This window comes from Pogona vitticeps, chromosome 3, assembly GCF_051106095.1.
Source record: "Pogona vitticeps strain Pit_001003342236 chromosome 3, PviZW2.1, whole genome shotgun sequence".
Classification (NCBI taxonomy): domain Eukaryota; kingdom Metazoa; phylum Chordata; class Lepidosauria; order Squamata; family Agamidae; genus Pogona; species Pogona vitticeps.
The window spans coordinates 52,295,470-52,315,791 of NC_135785.1; the positions used below are offsets into that span (position 1 = coordinate 52,295,470).

Below are 20,322 nucleotides of genomic sequence, written 5' to 3' on the forward strand. Positions count from 1 at the left end.
TGTAGAAAACCTCAGTTGCTTTCAGAACTTTTTAAATTAAAAAGGAGGTTTAGCTCAGATTTTAAAATCTCCAAATACACCATTTCCATGTTTTCTTTTAATAAGATTAACATTATTTATATACAGTCACATTTTAAAAGCTAGACTTGGTCTAGTCCCACATTTCATCCCCGATGCTGAGAACCAGACGCCTCTAAGAAGCCACGAACGTGATAAGATTATCCATCCTGTTTCGTCCCACAGAACAAGGGGACTCCTCTTTACCTGTCTAGCCACACAACCGTCTTCCATAATATGTCTAATCCATTTTTAAAGCTGTTGAAACTAGCAGCAGCATGATACCTTGTGGAAGTTAATTCCCTGCTAATTTACATAGTGGGTAAACATATGCTGTCTTTGGTCTGTTCCGAATCAGTTCCAGTCTAATTCTGTATCCATATACTTTCTGTTCTCGATTGATCTTCCTCCCCACGCACCTCCACCTTAACCATTGTTCACCCCAGATGAGGTGAGAAATGCATCACTATGCCCTCCCCCACTTCTGCTCCCACTACGCCATCACCATGGCTAGCTTGCAGCATGTGGCCAGATTGTCACACATTACATCGGAAGCTGCCAGCAGAACAGAAGGCAGTCCCTCATACCAACATTCATTCCTACCTCTTCTATTGCTCCCCATCTTGCACTCTACATTCTTTAGAGCAGTACAGCCCATGTTTTTCTCCACATGCCATTTGCTTGTTTTGTTGACCTTCACGTCCTATCTGTAACAACAGAGCCTCTACTGCCTCTGTGCATTTGCTTATCCCAATATCATACTGGTGCCAGGGGTGAAAATGTTGGGACTTTTTATTAACAAGGGTAACAACATCATTTGTCATACACACAAACCATTCCTAGGTTCTTGTTCCCTCACTCTATCTGTATAAAATCTCTTCACACACACACACACACACACACACTTACTTAAGAGAGGGATCAATACAGCAGCTTCCATTTTTGGACCCTCCTTGGAGTCAAGTCTATGGGGACTCACAGTGAAAGCCCATACTTCATCATATATTACTACACCACCACTCCCTAGATCTTGCATCTCAAGTGCTACCTCATGGCCGGGGTGGGTGGGGCGTTTCCACCTTCAGTCTCTTCCTCAGCAGTCTTTGTTCTGAGCTAGGACTTCTCATTCCATTCCTACTCTCCACAATGAAAATCTTGTTCAGATACTGGTAGCACTGCCTCTGCTCTCTCAGGGTGCTATGTTACTCTGCTAAGAAGGCAACAACAGTCCAAAAGAGCTCCAGTCCTACAGAAGGGATCCACCACCTCTTGAGACAAATGTTTTGCACTTGCAACTAGACTGACTGATTAAGAAGACATCTGGTTGTCTACAGTAGCCTCTGCACCCACTAACGTTGCAGAGGTGGAAGAGGACCGACTGTGAAGCATTGACTAACAACAGTCTAGAAAGAGCAAACAAAGAGGTCTGGAGATGCAGATGGAAAGGGGAGAGAGATTGCTACTCACACCTGACAATGAGAGAGAAAGCAGATCTAACTCATCAAGGTTCTCAGGCTGGAGGGCCAAAGTTTGCCTTCTTGACACAGCTGGGGCCAGCTCTTGACAGAGCCAGATACAGCTGCCACCTGAAGGAAGATCCAGCCTCCACATCAGGCCAATACATTGAACTAGCATCTCACCCAGCAGCAAAACACAGGCAGATGTCTGCCAGTCCAGAGATCAAGAGCGATTCTGCAAAAAAGAGGGTGGTTGACCTCCTGTGAGGATGAGCAGAGAGAATGTGAGGCTCCAGTCAAGCACAAGACTTTTCCCTTGTGCATTTGGTTGGGGGCAAAGGGAGGACGTCTACAACAGTCTAAGTATAAAGGGCCTCCTATGCAGTTAATGATTACAGGGCATCTCCCTAGTTGCTCACAAACGTTGGAGGAGGGGGAGGCACCCAGGGCACTTGGCAGCTCCGGTGTGCCAGCCCCCTCCTCCTACAACAAGCCCAGGGAGGCGCAGAAGGAGTGCACGGCGTTATTGCTCTGCTTCCTCAAGTGTCAACCAGAACAAGATCAGATGCTCAGCAGTTTCGGCAGAAGACAGGATTCCGAATGGGCTTCTCACTTGATGAGAGCTTGATTACAGTGTCCGCACACGAAGACGGTCTCCCGCTGGGCGTCAGGGGCTGCAGCAAAAAGCACCAGTCAGACTCAGGCCCCACCAAGGAACAGGCAACCTCCCACCCACAAAGCCTGACAAGCTCCTTTCATTTTAAATGCCCAGCCTGTGATATAAAACCACCATTTCCTACTATCCCCCTCACAACTGTCAGGATTATAGCAGCTTCTCATCGGAAGAAAGGAAATCTCTCACACACACATGTATGCCCAGGATCCAGGGCACCACATTACCATTGTTCATCCTCCGTTATTTTCCTCTCTCTTACTCACTCACCTGTAGCCCCCATGCAGCTCTTGGGAACTTTGAAGGAGCAGCATCTGGAGCAAAAAATGTTCCCGCAGTTACTGCAGCTCCGCTGACAGGAGGAAAAGAAAGACATTGCTATAGAATTAAAGTTCAAGGAAGACATCCCATCAAAGGTCATTCCTATTCCTGGAAGACCGCTTTCCTGCTACGCAGGCCTCCCACCTTATTCCCCTAAGGGCACAGCTACATATGAAAGATAAGAATAGTGATTAGCATTTCCTGCAGTATTTCAAATTCATCTGAAGCTGGGAGGGGGGGGAGAATGAGTTGCCACTATGGTAGCAGGCTCTCCAAGAGGTGATTTGCTTTACAAGAGGAAGAATACAGATATTCAAATGATACAGATATGCAAACAATACCTCGTGCAACAACTCCCATCCTGCATTACCCACCGAGATTTGGATGCCCCACAGCTGCTGATCATTTATTATTACTACATGTGGGAGATCCCAATGACAGACCTTTCAGGTCATATTTCAGTTTGACCCAAGGAGATGTCATCAAAAGAAGCAGAACAAGAGATGAGAAACTGTGGGAGAGCTGCCTCCCTGCCTAGCATGAGCCTGAGAGCCAAGAGGAGAAGGACCACCAGATAGTACCATAAACAAGCAACCTTCCAACACCCACTGCTTTACACGTCAGCTCTCTACTCTAGTACCACAGGGGTTTATGGAAGGATTGAGAGCTGTCACTGGGCTGCAGAGAACCCCAAGACAAGGGAGCAGAAGAAGAGCCAGACGTGGCAGTCAGAGGTTTCCTGGAGCAGAGAGACTCACCCTCTTCTTCAGCACAGAGAAGGTAGTTGAACAGCTTGCACAGCTCCCTGTGAAACATCAGAAAAGCCATTTATCACCATAGAGGTCTCCCTTCCTTCTTCCAGCAAGCTGTTGCCCTTCCCTGCACGCCATCCCCCTGTCCTCTGATCAGGGTCTATCTGTCAACAGCCCCATTTGCACCATCATCCTACAGGACAGTCCTAGAGACCCACCCACGTGCCAGGATATGCCAAGCAAGGCTCTCTGTCTTAAGATAAAAGGAGGTTTGCACAGGGCACCATGCAGCTTTGCAATGACATGCTATAGCTCTCAGTAGGCAGTAGTCTTTTGCTCTGCAACCCCATCCTAGAAGCACAGAGGTGTGCCCATTTCATATAAACATGAAATTTGGCATCAGATAGGAAATTCCGCTTCCTAAGAAAGCCAGCCTGAACTGGCACTGTATGAAGGGATCAAGTGTTAGAGGGGGACCAGGGAGAGACATAATACAAATCTCCACTCAGCCTCACTGGGTGGCCATGGGCAAGAGAGCCACTCTCAGAGAATAGTTACATAGCACCTTGGCAGGTGTGCATTCACAAACCTGTGCTTGCCAAAGTAAAGCAAACATGGAGGTAGAGGAGAGAGAAACAGTGAGTAGGATGTTTCACTCTTACCAGTTTTCCTTGCAATACTGAAATATTGCAGAATGAGAGGCTTGTTTTTTCCCTTGGCACTAAGATTTTTATACCACCAAAGCAGACGCAGCCTTGGGCAGAATGGCGTATTTCCAAGAAAAGACACATCCTCTGAAACAGCTATTGTACCAAACCATTTTATTCTATCAAGCTCCCACATCATAGGTTGACAACATGAAGTCCCTTACTCTTCAAAAAAGTTTTTTAAAAATTTTAAATATATATGTTCATTCAGAAAGTCCGTCTGCACACCTGGGGAGGGGCTCAATTCTGTCATGTTTTGAAGTGGACCAGCACCCCAGGGCCTCCCATATTCCTGAAAACATTTAAAATGAAAAATATTGGCTACTAGAGGATGGGTGGGAGCTTTTAAAAAAACATGCACGTTTTTTGTTAGAAAAATGTAGGGATTAGGATTGTGTGAGTGGGCACAAAACTGAAAGGTCCAAGGATATGCACACGCAGCCCCAGATCTCACACCTACTCTACACTATCCTACATAAATCCCAACAATTTCCTCACTCACCCACCCGCAGCACTATCCCCTCTGCCCTTCCCACTCTCCTACCTCCCATTGCAGCACCGAGGTTGTTGCTTGGATAGCGCTTGCGTAGACGTTCTTTCAGCTGTGACACCCTTCTGCGAATTGCCTCATTTTTACTCATTAATGGGTTTTCTGGAAGGCCCAGCTCAAACTCTCCAGAGCACTGAGAGATATCATCATCTTCCTGAGCAGGAGGGGAGTGGTGAAAATAACAAATTAAGAAGAAAGCAGTGTATGAATTGTCAATTCAATGGTCACGGGAAGAAGGATAAGGGCATAATGGAAGGCACCATCCAGAGACATGGCTCTGAGGACAGAAAGGAAAGTTGGAAGGAGACAAAGTTCTGAGATAGCGGAAGGGGCTCCGGCTTGCAGGGACAGGGAAGAAAATGAGACTTGGTTCAGGCAAACTTCACAAAGGGGACTAATCCATACACAGCAGTTTCACATAAGCAAATGGAACAAACACAGGCTTAGGACCAGATGAGCCAGCACTCACACTCACCATTACTACTAGCAGTTGGGTCTCCTACTCCCGCAGCAAGGGGAAAAGGCAAGAGATAAGGCCAGCAGACAGAAGACAGTAGACCCAGATCAAGGCATTCTTCACTTTTTAGGTTGTATCCTCAGCAGATGGTCAAGCACTACCTACTTCTCTGCCACCGCCCCCCCCCCCATACCCAGTGTTTCCCGAATCACAGGGGCAGATCCTGTCTTGCTGCTACACACTACCCTTGATGACAGGATGGAGGATACACCTATAACCTGCTGACCTAGCCCTGTATCACCTTATTCCAGCATAGGACAGACCAAACCAGGATCTCTGGAAACAGACCTCAATAGCATCCTTGAATTCATCATCAGGCTCTGCCTCTTCCGCTTCCTCTATGCTGCCGGGGGTTAGATCCTACATGGAAAGCAAACAGCAAATATTACAGGACTCCAGGGGCAAAGGTCCACCAGTCCTCAAGAGAGCCATAATAAGTCCAGAAGAGGTTTTACTATGCAGATGCAAGAACACAAACATGTTAGGCCTCTGAGTAGACATCCCCCTCCTGCCGGGTTACAGTTCTTAACCTGGCAGCTCGGAGCCAAGGCACAGAACAATATAGGGTAAGTTTAGGACCTACAGCTTAATATATGTTTGTGGGCCAAAGGAGAGAAAGGATGGCCCCTTGCAGACAAAGGCAGGGAAGACAATCTGATTTATTGAGTTGGGGAGAGGGGAAAGGAAGAGTGGTTTTGGATATTTCCTCATATCTTATTTCTAAAGTGAATGGGGGCAAAAGAGGTTCTCAAAAAAAAACCGGAGGCAAATTCAAAAGGTTATTGCACTTCTGAGTAGCAAACTGGAGAAATTAAGTCAGAAGACAGACTCCCAAGATGTATGACAATCTGCTGCCTGCCTGAGTCCACTCCTTCGTAACAAGAAGGTCCAGGTGCACTGCAGCACAGCTTCTTCCTAACTGGCTGGGAGTGTAAGACTCAACCACTTGGAAAGCAGCGAGGTAGGGGGCGGAAGCATGGGCACATTCCAGATGAGAAGCACCACTATAGGCAATACTGACACCCCACATTTCTGGGTTTGGGGCCAACTTTTCCTGCCATGATCTGTCTCTCCCTCCTACTATGAGCTGAATTTGCAAAATGCCCCTGTAGCACAAAATTATCCTTCCCCAACATGGTACTAGCTATGATGGCTGTGGATTATGGAGCCTGAAATCCAGCACATCCAGAGGAGGGCACCGGGTTGGGGAAGGCTGGCTTAAAGCATGTCCTCAACAGTCGACCGGGGACACCTTCCCAAGACTACAGGTCTGGAGTAATTTGCACGGTGACCAGCTGATGCCCTGTTATGCAGGTCAGGATGAACTAGGACCTCAGCCATTTGCAAGAAATGTAAAAACACTTCCCAGGCATCTGTATAAAACTATTATTCCAGGAGAGTTTGGAAGTGGAAAACACAGGCCTGGTGTTTCCTCTAGCTCTCACCTCAGTGCTGGTGGGTGTGGGCGTCCGATCTGAAAGGGCTCCAGCTCCCATTTCTGCAGCATCCACCTCTACAGGAGTTGGAGTCCTAGCAACTGGCTTGAAGCCCAAGCGTTGCTCAACTGCTGACTTCAGTTCCAGCATCACTAGTGAAACAGAGAAAGCCCAAAAGTTTGAAAGCCTTCTAGTAGATACAACAAACTTCCAGCATGAGAAGAACAACCTATTTTTCAAGCCCACCTCCTACCCAAGTGCACAGGAAGCAGACTGACACAGTAGCTGTCACCATTTTCTAAGTTCATTTACAGTACCTAAAATTGTTTTGCTCAATCTGGCTGTCTCTCAGATGTGCTGAACCAAAACACCCATCCTCACGAGGCAACATGGCTATGTTGGTTGGGAATGATGGTATTGGAGCACCAGGCTAGGTAAGATTCATCCAGAACAGGAGCAGCCAGGCCTAAACTACCATGTCATTTTAACCAACCTAGCTTCTGAACTGCAACTAAACCTCACCCAGTACCACTGAACAAGAACAATATTTCCCTGCACAAAATTCCCTCCAGGAGTCTGAAATATTCTCCAAATTCCTACCTCCCAGGCAAGGCCAAATTTCTTCTGCATTGTTCAATGCAATGGAAGCATAGTTGAACACTAACAGGAAGCCAAATCCTGCCACCTGTATCTATTTTCAGCGGTCCAGGGTATTTTAGCTATTTGCAATGCAATTAATTTCTTTTTGGTGAGGTGGGGTTAGCATACACATGTTTTAGACAACAATATGACCAAAGGACATGATTTTCATTTTCCAAAAACCCTTGTGTGGTCAGTCACACCAAATGTGCACATATCTGTAGTCTCTTTACTGCATTTCTTTCCAGGAACAAATGAAAGGCTACAGAGAGAGCTCCACAGTCAGTATGACCAAATCCATGGGTTATTGTTTTGGGGTTGGTTGGTTTGTTTTTTTAAACTGAAAGGCAGTACCCACCCCCACACAACTCATATTGCCTAGAAGTTAAAAATTTGGAGGAGACCAATCATTCTACCCAAATTTTAGAGTGTGTATATCCAGCTTTCACTCCTACAATGGTCAAGCAAAGCTGGGTAAAGAAGTTTGGCCCAGTACTAGCATCCACACCTCCTGAACCAGCTAATCCACAAAGCTAGTTTAGAGTGAGGGCAGGAACACTGTTTTTGCTACGAAAGAATGTCAGAGAAAGAAATGTGCTCTGAACTGGTTCATCCCTGTTTGTAGTCCACCCCTACCTCCAATAAAAACAGCCAAGTGCAATGGTTTGGTTGGTACATTTCATGGCAAAATAAAAATGTTCTAAAACCATTCCAGCTCCATTTCAATAAAGCACTAACTTGCTCATTGTACCACCACCTGTGAGAGATCAGAGATCTTTCAGATAACACCACAGGTAGTTTATCATTTATACTACTTCCCTATGGTAATATCTTGCAATGGAATTAAGTTGCCAGCACTATTCCCAGAGAATGAAATTACAACCTGGGTCTCATGAACACTCAAGAATTTATTGAGAGGACTGGGGCAGTAGAGAAGAGTTGCAATTCTTCATTCCTCACCAAAATCTGCCATAAGCAGCAGAAAACCTCCATCTGGAACACCAGGGGATGACGGCCGGGATGAACAAACCATATTCCTTGCCTCACACAATTTTCAGTGGTCCAGGGAAATTTAGATACCTTCAGTGCAATTAATTTCTACACAGTCTTTTTGGTGAGGTGGGATTAGCATACACTTAGTCGTATTGTTTTACGTAACAAAGGGCAGGAGGACTTCATCTGGGATACCCTGTCTCCACCCATCTACCCCAGTCTTCTTCCCCAGAGTTCAAACAAGATAAATCAGAATGTTGTCTCTTACCTCGGTAAAATGCCACATTGCCCAAGAAAAGGCCATTATTGAGAAGAATGAAGACCCAACACAAAGGCAGCAGGTAGAGGGCACAAACAAAACCCATCAGCACCCCATAAAACCTAGGCAAGGGTGGAAAAAGAGCAGATGAAACATTACGCACCTAGGCATCAGGATGACAGCCAAATGTCCAGAAAGCAGCTCAAGCCTGCCAGGCCTCCCTTGTCTCCTTAAACTAAACCACAACAAGACCCTCTCTCTCAGTTTGGACAAATGAACAGCTGCTCCCTGATCTTAAGTATCCAGACAGTAGTATCTTTGTGAAAGTCAGTCACTAGGAAACTTCAACCCCCCCCAAAAAAAAAAAACATTTGACCGCTAGATCCACTGCCACCATAGGCAACAACTCTCTGATGTCATGAAGTACTCTTGAAGCAACACTCACTGTGAGGAGAGAGAAGGGTTCTCCCAGTAGAGGACACGATAAGCGGCCTCACAGCTACCACACAGATGGCTCAGGAGGGCCTCTAATTGGATCAGACTGGAGGGAAAAAAAGATTACAGCAGCATTGCATGCGTTATTTGGTGCCCCCCACACTCACTACTCCCACAACCACAGCAACAATCTATGTTCCTAATGTTTCATCACAAATGGTGAACATTTATTTCCCACACACATAACTCATCTATTCTAAGCCACTCACAAACAGGGAGCAAGGTCAGGGAAGATTTGAGCTGGAAAAAAGATTCCCTCATCCACATACAGCACAGTTAGGACTAGAAACACTGCCAAAACCTGAAATTAATTGGATCTAGGTGGTTTGTGATGCCTGAGTGCACAAAAAACCTTAACATCATTCCAACAAACCTTAATATTTTTTGTTTATTCAAACAAAGATTGGATTATGAGTTAATTTATATTTTCTGCACATGCAAATTTTGCATGACTAACCATCCATACTTCATGACATTTGAGTTCTCGGATGTTGGTTGCTGTAAACAAAGCATATATGGTAACAGCCAGTCAGAGAAGGGGGAAGTATGACATTTTATATTATGACACATTGGAAAGAAAAATTACCTACACCACACTCCTGTGACACACTTCAATGACTTGCCTACACAAACTCTCTCAAGATAATTTGAAAGCTAACTTGTACTCAAATTCATATCACTGGATTCTTAATGTGATGAACAAATTATAAATGAAGATGAACAGGGCCTGCCACCCAGAATTCTGCAAGAACTTCCTGTCTCTGGAAGCTCCGTACATGCAGAGCTGGGGGCAGGAAGTCGTGTAAGTCTCCCGCATAGCATGGGAGTCAGCAGGATTCAACACCAAGTGGTGGGTTCTGGTTTCATATCCCTACTGGGCCACAAATATCTCATTATTTATTTAATTGTTACATCTGGAGGAGGGCCTTCCCTCCACATATGGCTGTCTTCCTCCACATTTCCTTCTTACAATAACTTTATGAAGAAAGGCACACTGAGAAAAAGTGATCTCCATGGCTCTGAGAGGACTTGAATCTGAATCTCACCAATCCAAAACTCTTAACCACTACACCACACTGGCTCTCATTAGGCCATCTTGGAGAAGTCTCTGCTGTTAGACGCAAACCCCCTTCTGTATAAATTGCGCTTAGCATCAGAGCTGTAGTGAGGCCAACACTGCTATTCTATGCATGGCTACTTAGAAGAGTCCCACAGAATTCAGTTAATCCCTGATAAATGTGTAAAACACTGCAGACTATGTACAAAGTATGTTTTAAAATCTTGTGCTCATAAAGAAAACCAGAACATTTATTAATCACTATATTTTAGAAACAGGTTCCAAAAAACGGTTTGTTTTTAAATATTTCATGGAAAATATGAACAAATGCATTTTTATACTGAATCAGTGACACACACAAAAATGAAACTGCCAAGGAGATAATTGGGATAAGCTGGGCTAAACTACTCCCTCATCTAAGAAATACTTCCTCGGTGGCTATACCAGCAAAAGCATGGAAGTTTTAGAGGTTAAGCAAACAGCCTGTCTGTGGGCGCCTGGTGCAGTCTGATGGATAAACTGTGTACTGGAACAACAGTGAGATGGAACTAAGTGAAGGCTGCATTACTGTGGCAACAGGGATTTAAAACAAAAATAAAGAGACCCAAGGATAAACCTGGGAGGCAGAACAAATAAGTAGCATAGACAAAAGCATGAACTTTGACCTTGACTGCATCTTTCCTTTTGGATATGTCCAGGGCATGAGACCACATCAGGGAGACATCAGCATTCCAGGGTCTGATTCATCAGAAAGCAGTCAACATAGTGCCACATAGATTACTGGAGTTGTTAAGGATGAAGGAACATCCTTTTCTTATTGTCTTAAGAACATCTCAATAAACATCTCTGAAATAACTGCATTCCTTACAGAGACACGTGTGACACAAGAAACAGAAACTGACCAACTCTTTGAAAATCTACGCTTTGAGAGATTTCTATAACAACTGCATGCACTCTGAACTATTATGCAATTGAAAGAAAGCTCTGCAGAAGAACTCTGCAAGGAGGCTGGTAAAATCTTTACAAGGAGTTTAATTGCCAAAAGGCACCAGTGGAGGCTCTTCCATGAAGACAAGCAGGATGCTGTCCCATCTCAGGTCCAGATTACCTCCAGCCATCCTACTCCTCCCTGCCTCCTTACTAGAAGCAAAGGGTCAGCGCCCTGTTCCCCTCCTGTGTGTGTGAATATTTGTTTGACCACACCTGTGTGAGAGAGTGTTCCTGCACAGGTACTTTTGCCTTCGGCTCTGCTTATCCTCCTTGGTCCCATCCACCCATCTTGTGCCTTCCACTCTACCCATCGAAGAGAGAAGTAGCCAGCACTGTGCTAATTAATAACTATTATTAGAGATCTGATGTCTATAAGACAGCAATTCTTTATGACAGTTTGTCTGCTGCACTTACATGTCATCTATAAGAATATAAAATCATAGTCAAAACATAAAATAAATTCAAATCACATCAGTAAAAAGCGAGCCCAAAAAAAAGAATGAGTAAAAAGACCACCAACAAATGGCACCCACCCATTAAAATCAAATTCAATAAGACTAAATTTAGTTGAAAAGACACTACCTCATCTGAATTTTAAAAAAAGAAAGAAAAAGTTTTGCTGGCTAAAAATACAGTGGTGCCTCGCTTAACGATGATAACTGATTCCCAAAAAATGGCTGTAAAGCTATTTCATCGCTAAGCGAAACACGGTTTCCCATGAAATGCACTGAAAACCGGATAATCCGTTCCAATGGGAACAGATTGCCGTCCTTAAGTGAAAATTACCATAGGAAACATCACTAAGCGAAACATGGTTCCCCAACTGAAATGCATTGAAACATATTCAATGCATCTCAATGGGGGGGGAAATTACAACAAATTTAAAAAGAGTTGGAACAAAGTCAAATTAGTTTAACAAAGGGTTTATTATGTGCACTTATGATTTCAAGCATTCTGAACAATTTTAAACATTTTTAAACATTTAAAAAACAGCCAACATGAGGCTGTCAAAACCATCGTTAAGCGAAACAGGGGGACCCAAACTGTCATCGCTATGCGAAGCATGGTCCCAAACATCGCTATGCGAAAAGCGCCCATTGGAAACATCGTTAAACGGAGCGCAAGATCGCTCCGAAAAAGTCATCGCTAAGCAATTTCATCGTTAAACGAAGCAATCGCTAAGCAAGCACCACTGTACCTCAACAATGGTGACTGAATGGCCTTCTTTAGGGAGTCTGCTGCAGAAGAGCTAGCAGGCTTCCTGGCAGTTCTAGAGCAGGGGTGGGCAAAACAAAGCCCTCCAAATGTTGTTGGTCTTCTACTCCCAGCATTCCTCAGTACTAGCTGTGCTGACTAGGGTGAATTGTACTTGCAGCTTGTAGTAAAACATCTGAAAGGCTGTATTTTGCTCAGCCCATTCTACATACACTCTAGGGACAGGCACCAAGGCTTGCTCTCCCTTTCCTAACAAAGAAGCTTCAGACAATAGAGAGACACAGAGAAGGGCTTCTCCCGAGGAGATTAGAATTCAGGCCAGCTTGGGTGGGAAAATACGCTAAGTCCCAAACCATGTAGGATTCCCCAGAATTGTCTCTAGAAATGGACAGAAACTGTAACATGGAAGTCCTGTTTCTTATAACCAGCCCTGGTCTGTCCTCTAGTTACCACTTTATGTATCAATTTTTAAACACTTTTTCAAGGGCAGCCCTGTACAGTGCACATAACGCTTTTACATGCTACAGTATTGTGATTTTAAGGTATTGTCAGCTGCTCTGAGCAAATTATTCAGGCTACTAGAATGGTAGGAAAGAAATCTTTCAGTAAGTTAAATAAATATATACTAAAGACACCTTCAGTACCACAGCAACCAGTTTTTAACTTTTTGGACTGAGTTTATCTTTTCTGTAGAAAAGAAATGAGGTTTTTAGTTCATTCAACCACATTCCAAATCACATGATGTATGGACAGGCATGTTTTCATGATCGTCTGCAAAATACTGCAAAGTGGCTACTGGCATGGTAACCTCTGGGTGGGGAAGAGTGACAGGTTAGCTCTCATGTTAGAGCTTTTGCCTATCAGCATTGATGCTCAATGTAGCTTCATTTCTAAATTCATATCCATCAAATAAAGCATTTGTCCTGATCCAATACTAATCTGATAATTGGCCTTAGCTCAGAATAAGTCTCAACCATAAAGTACACCCACACAATTTTTACTTGTACATCCAGAATGAAGCAATATCTGTTATAAAATCTTTAAAATATCAAAAACTATAACTGCAAAACAAGTGTATGCACTACACCAATATGGTGTCCTATTCATAGATAGCTAATAGATTCTATAAATCAGAAGCAGCAGTTATATTTAGTTGCAAATCAATATGTTTTAGTAGCTCCGCTGAACAGTGAGAACATACTTTTCTTTGGAAAAATAACTGTACAAACAGAAAAGTTGATTAAAATCAATGATTTAAAGATGAGACTTCTTGCTTGGTGATTGAAATCGATCCACAGTTCTGGGATGAGGATGCACATTTTTGAGAAGTGGGAAGCACAATCATAGAAGCACTTAAACAACCAAGAATCTTGTGGCATCTAAAAGGTGAACAAAATATAGAATGATGGATGGGATTTCTGGATTATAGTGCCCTTCACCAGATGCCATAAGAGCTCATCAGAATTTCTGAACTCTGATACACACATTCTCTCCATACATACATACATTCTCTCCATACATACATACATACATACATACATACATACATACATACATACATACATACATACATACATACATACATACATACATACATACATACATACATACATACATACATACATACATACATACATACAGAGAGAGAGAGAGAGAGAGAGAGAGAGAGAGAGAGAGAGAGAGAGAGAGAGAGTGTACATATCATGACTTAGCCTATTTAATTTCCCACTGCCTATATTTCTACCTCTCACTCCATGTACTGTACATTCTGGAAAACACTTCAGGTACCTGACAAAGTGCACTATACTCCATGAAAGCTCATTCTATAATGCAGTCATTAGTCTTTAAGATGCCCTGGACCAGTGGTTCTTAACCTTTGTTACTCAGGTGTTTTTGAACTGCAACTCCCAGAAACCTCAGCCAACAGAGCTGATGGCGAAGGCTTCTGGGAGTTGCAGTCCAAAAACATCTGAGTAACAAAGGTTAAGAACCAGTGCCCTGGACTGTTAGCTGTTCTGCAACATACTACACAGCAATCCCTTTGGGAAATGTCAGTGCTTAACGACTCTTCCTCCAGTGTAGACTCAAAACCACAATTAACAAGGATGTGTGATGCCCTCCAGTGACTGAACTGAAGTAATGCACTTCAAAGGACAGCTACTCCACAGGCAATCCACATATATAGTTCCTTGCACTACTGTCCTAATGACCTCCCACCACTTCTTAAAAGTGGTATTATCACTGTTTTACATGGATGTACATACTATGCTACATCCTCCACATAACCTGTACAATTATTGTCCACATAGCTGTGTTGAAACAGGTGACATATAGTAAGTTGATTAGAAACCGTGATGTCATCTCAGCTGGCCTCAAAGAAATCCCTGACCTCCCCTTTCCCCAACTTCAGGTTCGAGGCACATAAATCTGCACACCACTACTTGGCCACTTCTGTATCCATCTTCTCTTATTTTTCTCCTGAGGCACAAGACTTTAAGCTGGTCAAACATGGTGAAATAGTCATCCAAGTGTAGTGCCGTGGAAACTGGCACAAAAAAATCAAGGTGGTGTAGGTTCACAAACTGTTTTCGTAAACTGAAGTATTTCTACCACACTGGAATAAGAGTGGCTCATCTGTTTGCATTCAAAACATACAGCAACAACACAAGAGAAAGAAAAATGGTCACAAAATCAGTTCCAAAAATTAAGAGAACGAAGAAACAGAGGAATACAACTGTTGGCCACTATACTACATGCATTCAGGGCAAGGGAGATGTTTCAGAAACGGAAGAACATCTAACGTGAATAACCTATGTGACTCTTCCGTTCTACACAAAGTTCCTGCCATCAAGTGTTCCAGGAGTTCTAGCTCCTGTCCTCTGAAGATTTCGGCCACACAGACTGGAGAAATGTTAGGAAGAAAAACCAGCAGAACACGGCCAAACAGTCCGAAAAACCCACAACAACCATTGGAACCCGGCTGTGAAAGCCTTCAAGAACACAACGTTCCAGAATATTACTCAACAAGCAGTCCACAGACACCCATTTGCTCCATTTCTCTTCTCCCCAACAGTACTTACAAGCCCTTCACTTCTGCCACAGCCTCATTTCGAGAAAGCTGAACTTTCCTCACATCCTCACGCCGTACACTGTGGTACCTACGGCGTGCCAGCTCTTCTTCTGTCAGGCGGATACGGCATGTTTCTTGTAGGTAACCGAGCATGGCGGGTACCAAGATTAGTAGGATAAACAGTCCATACCAAGCAGCTGGAATGAAAGGTGGGATGAAAAGAGACTTTATTAGGCTAGGACACTGCAAATCTAATCATCAGCCAGTTTTATCACCATCACCCAGTTCAAAGGACCTCAACAAAGCAGAACTGTCTGCCTGACAATCATGCTATTCTTTCCCTTCTTTTCACCCTAAGTGCCACCCAATCCTCATGACTTTGCCTCCAGTGAATTCCTATCCCATTCCCCACTGGCTCAGCCCCTCCTGCCATCGCAGGCATCATGTGTGGAAAGAGGTATATTGCCCTCTCAAGTCCTTTGCATATTTACTCAATAAGTCTCACCTTCACTCAGGGTCAGCAGTAGGAAGTTGAGCCCCAGGCAAGTTACAAGGGAGCAAAGAGGCATTTGCCAGCTGTGGAACAAAAACAACCAAAGGATCCTTTAGCTGCATAAAGGAGGCACAAACATAAAAGTGGTGGAGCTACAAGAAAGGAGTTACTATTAGAAGGACAGGGTGACAAACTAAGGAGAGTGGCCTATTAAGATGGAAGTCAGATCCAAAAGAGGACACAAAGGTTTAAAAAAGGATAACCACTGCAATCTGGTTAGTCACAGATCCTGTATTTAAGGCCAAACATCCAGAGAGCTCCTAGCCCAATCTACCTGCAATCTCCAGTAAAGGGGATGGTATTCACTGTATGAAGAATAAGATCAGAGGGACTTCACTCTTACATATCAGGAAATGTATGTAGTACACACAGAGGGCCTATTTCCTCTCAGTCCTCAAGTATTACAATAGCCAACCAAAGTTCTTCTCCCAGTAATCCACCCTCCAAAGATGTCATAGGGGGTACCCACCTGAGGAGAAACCACACCCCTTCAGCAACATCTTGCAGTGGTTCCAGATACAGCTCCAACTTCTTGTATGACACAACTAGATTGAAGAGGTCCAGGGGAGGGGGTTTAGTAGGTGAAGGAGAAACAGGCTTTGTGTCAGATGCTGTCGGGCTATCCAGCCCATTCCCTGTGTTTGCTCCTCCTTCACGCTCGGACAGCTGCATACTATAGATAGGGAAGTCATTGCAAAAATAAATGAAAAAATGAAAAATAAAACAATTAGCTTCCCCCCCCCCCCGAGTCTGAGGGAAAAAATAAGTGACAACATCTGAAGAAGCACATGGCTCCATGTGTAGAAACTGTCTTTTTCAACCAGAAAAGTCACACACAAAACTGGGATACCTACAAAATTTACCTTTGCCCTACTGAGGCCCCAGATCTTAGATGACACAATGCAAAATGTCAATGCATTCCATGGGCTGATTATCACAAGTAGCCCTTTACACCAACAAGCCTACACTAGAATCTCTAACCCACAAACATGCACTGGTGGAGGAGGATGGAAGGAAATCCACCTGTATTCATATCCTTCTTTAACCAGGATAACAAGATAGGCACAGGAAGGTTAAGAGCTAACCAGCCTACCTTAAGTGATCCGCTCAGCACACTCCATCAAAGGATGCAAGGCATTTGGATATGTGTGTGTGTGTGTGTGTGTGTGTGTGTGTGTGTGTGTGTGTGTGTGTGTGTGTGTGTGTGTGTGTGTGTGTGTGTGTGTGTGTGTGTGTGTGTGTGTGTGTGTGTGTGTGTGTGTGTGTGTTATACCACAGTTTGCATAGTTTGAGGTGAGCAACTTCACCAGCTGGATCTAGACAAAGAAAGTAAAGAGCAAAAAAGATGCTCCTGTCTAGGAAGTCTGAGAGCAAGGAGAGAGATCATCTCTCTCTCTCTCTCTCTCTCAGGAGACGACAGTGAAGTTGTCAGCCGCCTCCTCCACGCCATCCCCGCCGGAAGGGCTCCTGCGCCTTTAATAAACAGCCACTCGGCACAAAGAAACGGAACAGGTAAACCTTGCGGCATCAATGCCCCTTATGGCGACCTTATGAATGAACGATCTCCAAAATAGATCTCCCTAAAGTCGCCATAAGTCGGAGGCCACTTGACGGCACGTAACCACAACGGCAGCAGTACCGCCTAGAGATGCTGGGAAAGATTCACCTGCTGAATTTCTGCCTGGCAGGCAGTTAAGGGCACCGTATGCCCTTCCAGGAAAAAGAAGCGCAGGGATTTCCAAGTCAAACCTGGAGCCTTGAGGTCTCAAGTACTGCACAGAGATCCCATGGAGCGAATGCCCTCTTCGTGGGATGGGCGAGGATCCCCCGGCTCCTCCCTCTCGAGCAGAAGAAGCCGCCGCCGCCGCTGCCGCCGCCACCCTGAAAGGGAGAAAGGGCGGAGCCGGCACACTGTCAGGCTCGAACTCGCCCCCTCTCCCCGAATCGTTGCAACTCGGAACGCCGCCACTTCCTGGAGAGGAAGAACCCGGCGGCACCCGACCTCCACTGCGCAGCGCCACGCTGTGGGAAGGGAAGCGCCTCTCCGGCCCGCCCACCTGAGACACACAGCCAATCGAAAGCGACGGAACCAGCCCGTGAAGGAGCGCGCGACCTTTCCCGGAAAGCTCCACCTCTTATTGGTCGAGAGCGGCCGGCCGCCTGCCTGCCTCCCTCTGAGAGCCTGACTTCCTGCAAAGCTCCGCGGGATGCTGTTTATAGAACGTGGATTCGTGGACGAGCTTTGTCGCTTTCCCAAGGCCAGCGGAACGAGAGTTCCCTTTTCCCAGTACAGTCGGATAGCCAGTTGTTCACCCGTATCACTATCAGTATCAGCTGTTTCTCAGCACAACGCTTAGCCAGTATTCTTGACCTTGGAGCTCTTTGATAGCCACCAACCTGCGGTGGAGTCTTAAAAGGAGATGTTTGAATGAAGGATGAGAACAGCCCCTGAAACCGTGAAAGGGGCTGCTAGATCGGTGTCGTCGTCCCCCCCCCCGATTAGAAAATAATGCCGTTTGGAATGGCTGCGTTTCACTGAAACCAATGCAAATTGCAAAGTATCAAGGGAGGAAGATCCGAAAGAATAAAACGAATCCGTCATAAGCCAGAAGTGAACGAATAGTATTTATTTTGGTCTTTCTTTCGTATTGTTTGAAATTTTTGTGTTTTTAAAATACGCTTTTGTTACATGTAGGAAGCTGCTTTTTGGAAGGACTTCGGAATCCAGTGTACTGAGAGCTTCGCAGTTAGTACCGAGCCGTACACGTTCAGGAAAATGTCATAGTTTAAAAGGCAGGGCGCATGCTTTACACACAAGACGATGGCCGTCGAAGAATATTCGTGATCAAACGTCAGCCGTATGAATGGGCCAGCAAGAGGCCAGGGTAAGATACGAGAAAGGAAGGGTTTGGATTTCAAGGGCAAAATTAAAGCGAAGGCCTCTTTGTTCAATTAGGAAATCTAACAAACCCTTGTATTTCCACAACCCGCATCAGTGGGCAACAGAATATCTCGAATGTGCAAGCTTTTGACATTCCCAGATCTCTTCATCGGGCAAGATGAAAAAGCAGAGGGAGAAACTAAAGCTCATTTGTTTTTTGATATTGTGGTGTTACTGTCCTGAGATGCAAGGAGAGATCGACAGATATGCAAATGAAGCTTTAACTACATAATAGTAGTATCGGTAACATCAAGATAGCAATCAAAAGCCTTCGGGTCCTCACAGTGACAACGACACCTGCTTCTCCTTTTCAAGGAGAAAGGCGGATAAAAATATTTTAAATACTGTAAATAAAAGCACTTTGAAAATGCATGGCAACCCATCCCAATCGAAGTAAGCAGGCTACCTTAGAAGAATAAATACTATTAAAACCTTTAGAGTCTGGTAAACCCATACTGAAAGCATTCACGCTTTCCTTCATTCTCACTTTGCACTGGGATGTGCCTACTTCAATGGCAAGTGCGGACAACAACCTAAATAATGCTGATAAAAACGGAGACTGCAATGTGATACGGAAACCACAAGATGGCCCTCCAGAATAGACTATGGCTCCCTTCCAAGGGGGCCTGGATCGGGCCAGGAGGAACGAGTGAACCGTTCAGCACACTTCCTGAAGTCAAGCATTCCGCTTCTCTCACATTCCAAAATCCAGTTAACGCTTTATTGGAAGCAATCGAAATTGCACATATAGTCCAGAAGCTGTGATACTGTACTTCAGAAAAATCATGACTCTGAGATGACAGCAGCAAGCCTCCGGATAGCATAACGCTCTTCCGTCGTATCATCTGTTTACCCTCTCAGACTGACTACACACACACAAACCCCAGGTCACCGCTGTAGTCAGATCCCAGGGTTTTTTAGTCACCGTTTGCATCTTTCTAACGTGGCCTTCCTTTTCCCCCAAAGTTTGACGTTTATTTATAGGATCTGCACTGCCTATTCGAAAAGCACCAATTCGGGAACGGACACTGCCGCATTAGACAAGGTCTTAAACTCTCAGAGACGATCGCGGGCAAGGCTGAGACCGATCACAAGCATTTAGCTCGAAGGTTGCAAACAGCTTTCAAAACACGACGGGGCGCCGTCTTCCAACGTTGGGGCGGAGCAAAGTGGAACATCGCGCTTTAAGAGGCGGTGCTTCATAGATTTGCAGGCCTCCTGGCCCTGCCGACGCTTAGCACGGAAGGGAAGTACTGTACACTTAAAGCAAAATGTTATCTGGTGATTTGCAAATATAAGGCCAGTTTTATTCTCTCCTGTCAAGTCAAGAGCCATAGTGGGACCCATAGTTCTTGGCGAAAACTTGTTTTAAGTTGCTTTTGTTCGCAACGTGTATGTAATATGTTATCACCTTTAGACTTAAATGCTGTTACTGATTAGAAGCAAACTACTGTAATGAGTTGGCATAAATTGTCCCTTTGTGTGGAAAAATGTTGTGGTTGCCTAGCAATGCAGGCCGATCCGCATATAGACGAGCTTTCAGAAGCGCTTGGAAGATGAGGTGTGTTTGGGAATTGTCCAATTGGCACTTCCAGAGGCAAGCAGTTGGAACAACTATCTTTTTGGACTACAGAATTCCA

At 44.7% G+C, this 20,322-nt stretch overlaps 1 protein-coding gene across 7 annotated transcripts; it reads right to left on the reverse strand.

Moving 5' to 3' along the window:
• Nucleotides 1-82: 82 nt before the first annotated feature.
• ZFYVE27 (zinc finger FYVE-type containing 27) lies at nucleotides 83-17,766 on the reverse strand. Of its 7 annotated transcripts, none has more exons than XM_020812034.3 (13): nucleotides 17,491-17,766; nucleotides 16,211-16,414; nucleotides 15,694-15,764; nucleotides 15,199-15,385; nucleotides 8,807-8,902; nucleotides 8,371-8,483; nucleotides 6,480-6,622; nucleotides 5,323-5,394; nucleotides 4,993-5,016; nucleotides 4,512-4,671; nucleotides 3,267-3,313; nucleotides 2,458-2,539; nucleotides 83-2,188 (listed from the first exon to the last, which is right to left on the reverse strand). In XM_020812034.3, exons 2-13 carry the CDS (start codon nucleotides 16,411-16,413, stop codon nucleotides 2,124-2,126), a joined length of 1,263 nt encoding a protein of 420 aa, XP_020667693.3. In that variant the 5' UTR covers nucleotide 16,414; nucleotides 17,491-17,766; the 3' UTR covers nucleotides 83-2,123. The 7 variants fall into 7 exon arrangements, with proteins under 7 accessions (XP_020667693.3, XP_020667695.3, XP_020667692.3 ...); XM_020812036.3 differs by having other exon boundaries at nucleotides 16,211-16,286; nucleotides 17,408-17,766; XM_020812033.3 differs by having other exon boundaries at nucleotides 17,408-17,721.
• Nucleotides 17,767-20,322: the final 2,556 nt, after the last annotated feature.

Coding starts and splice junctions, on each gene's coding strand:
- ZFYVE27 (XM_020812034.3), bottom strand. CDS start 16,413: ATGCAGCTGTCCGAGCGTGAAGGAGGAGCAAACACAGGGAATGGGCTG. Junction 8,903..15,198: donor GTGGCAGAAGTGAAGGGCTT/GTAAGTACTGTT, acceptor TTTTCCCTCCAG/TCTGATCCAATTAGAGGCCC. Junction 5,395..6,479: donor CCACACCCACCAGCACTGAG/GTGAGAGCTAGA, acceptor CTTTCCATGTAG/GATCTAACCCCCGGCAGCAT.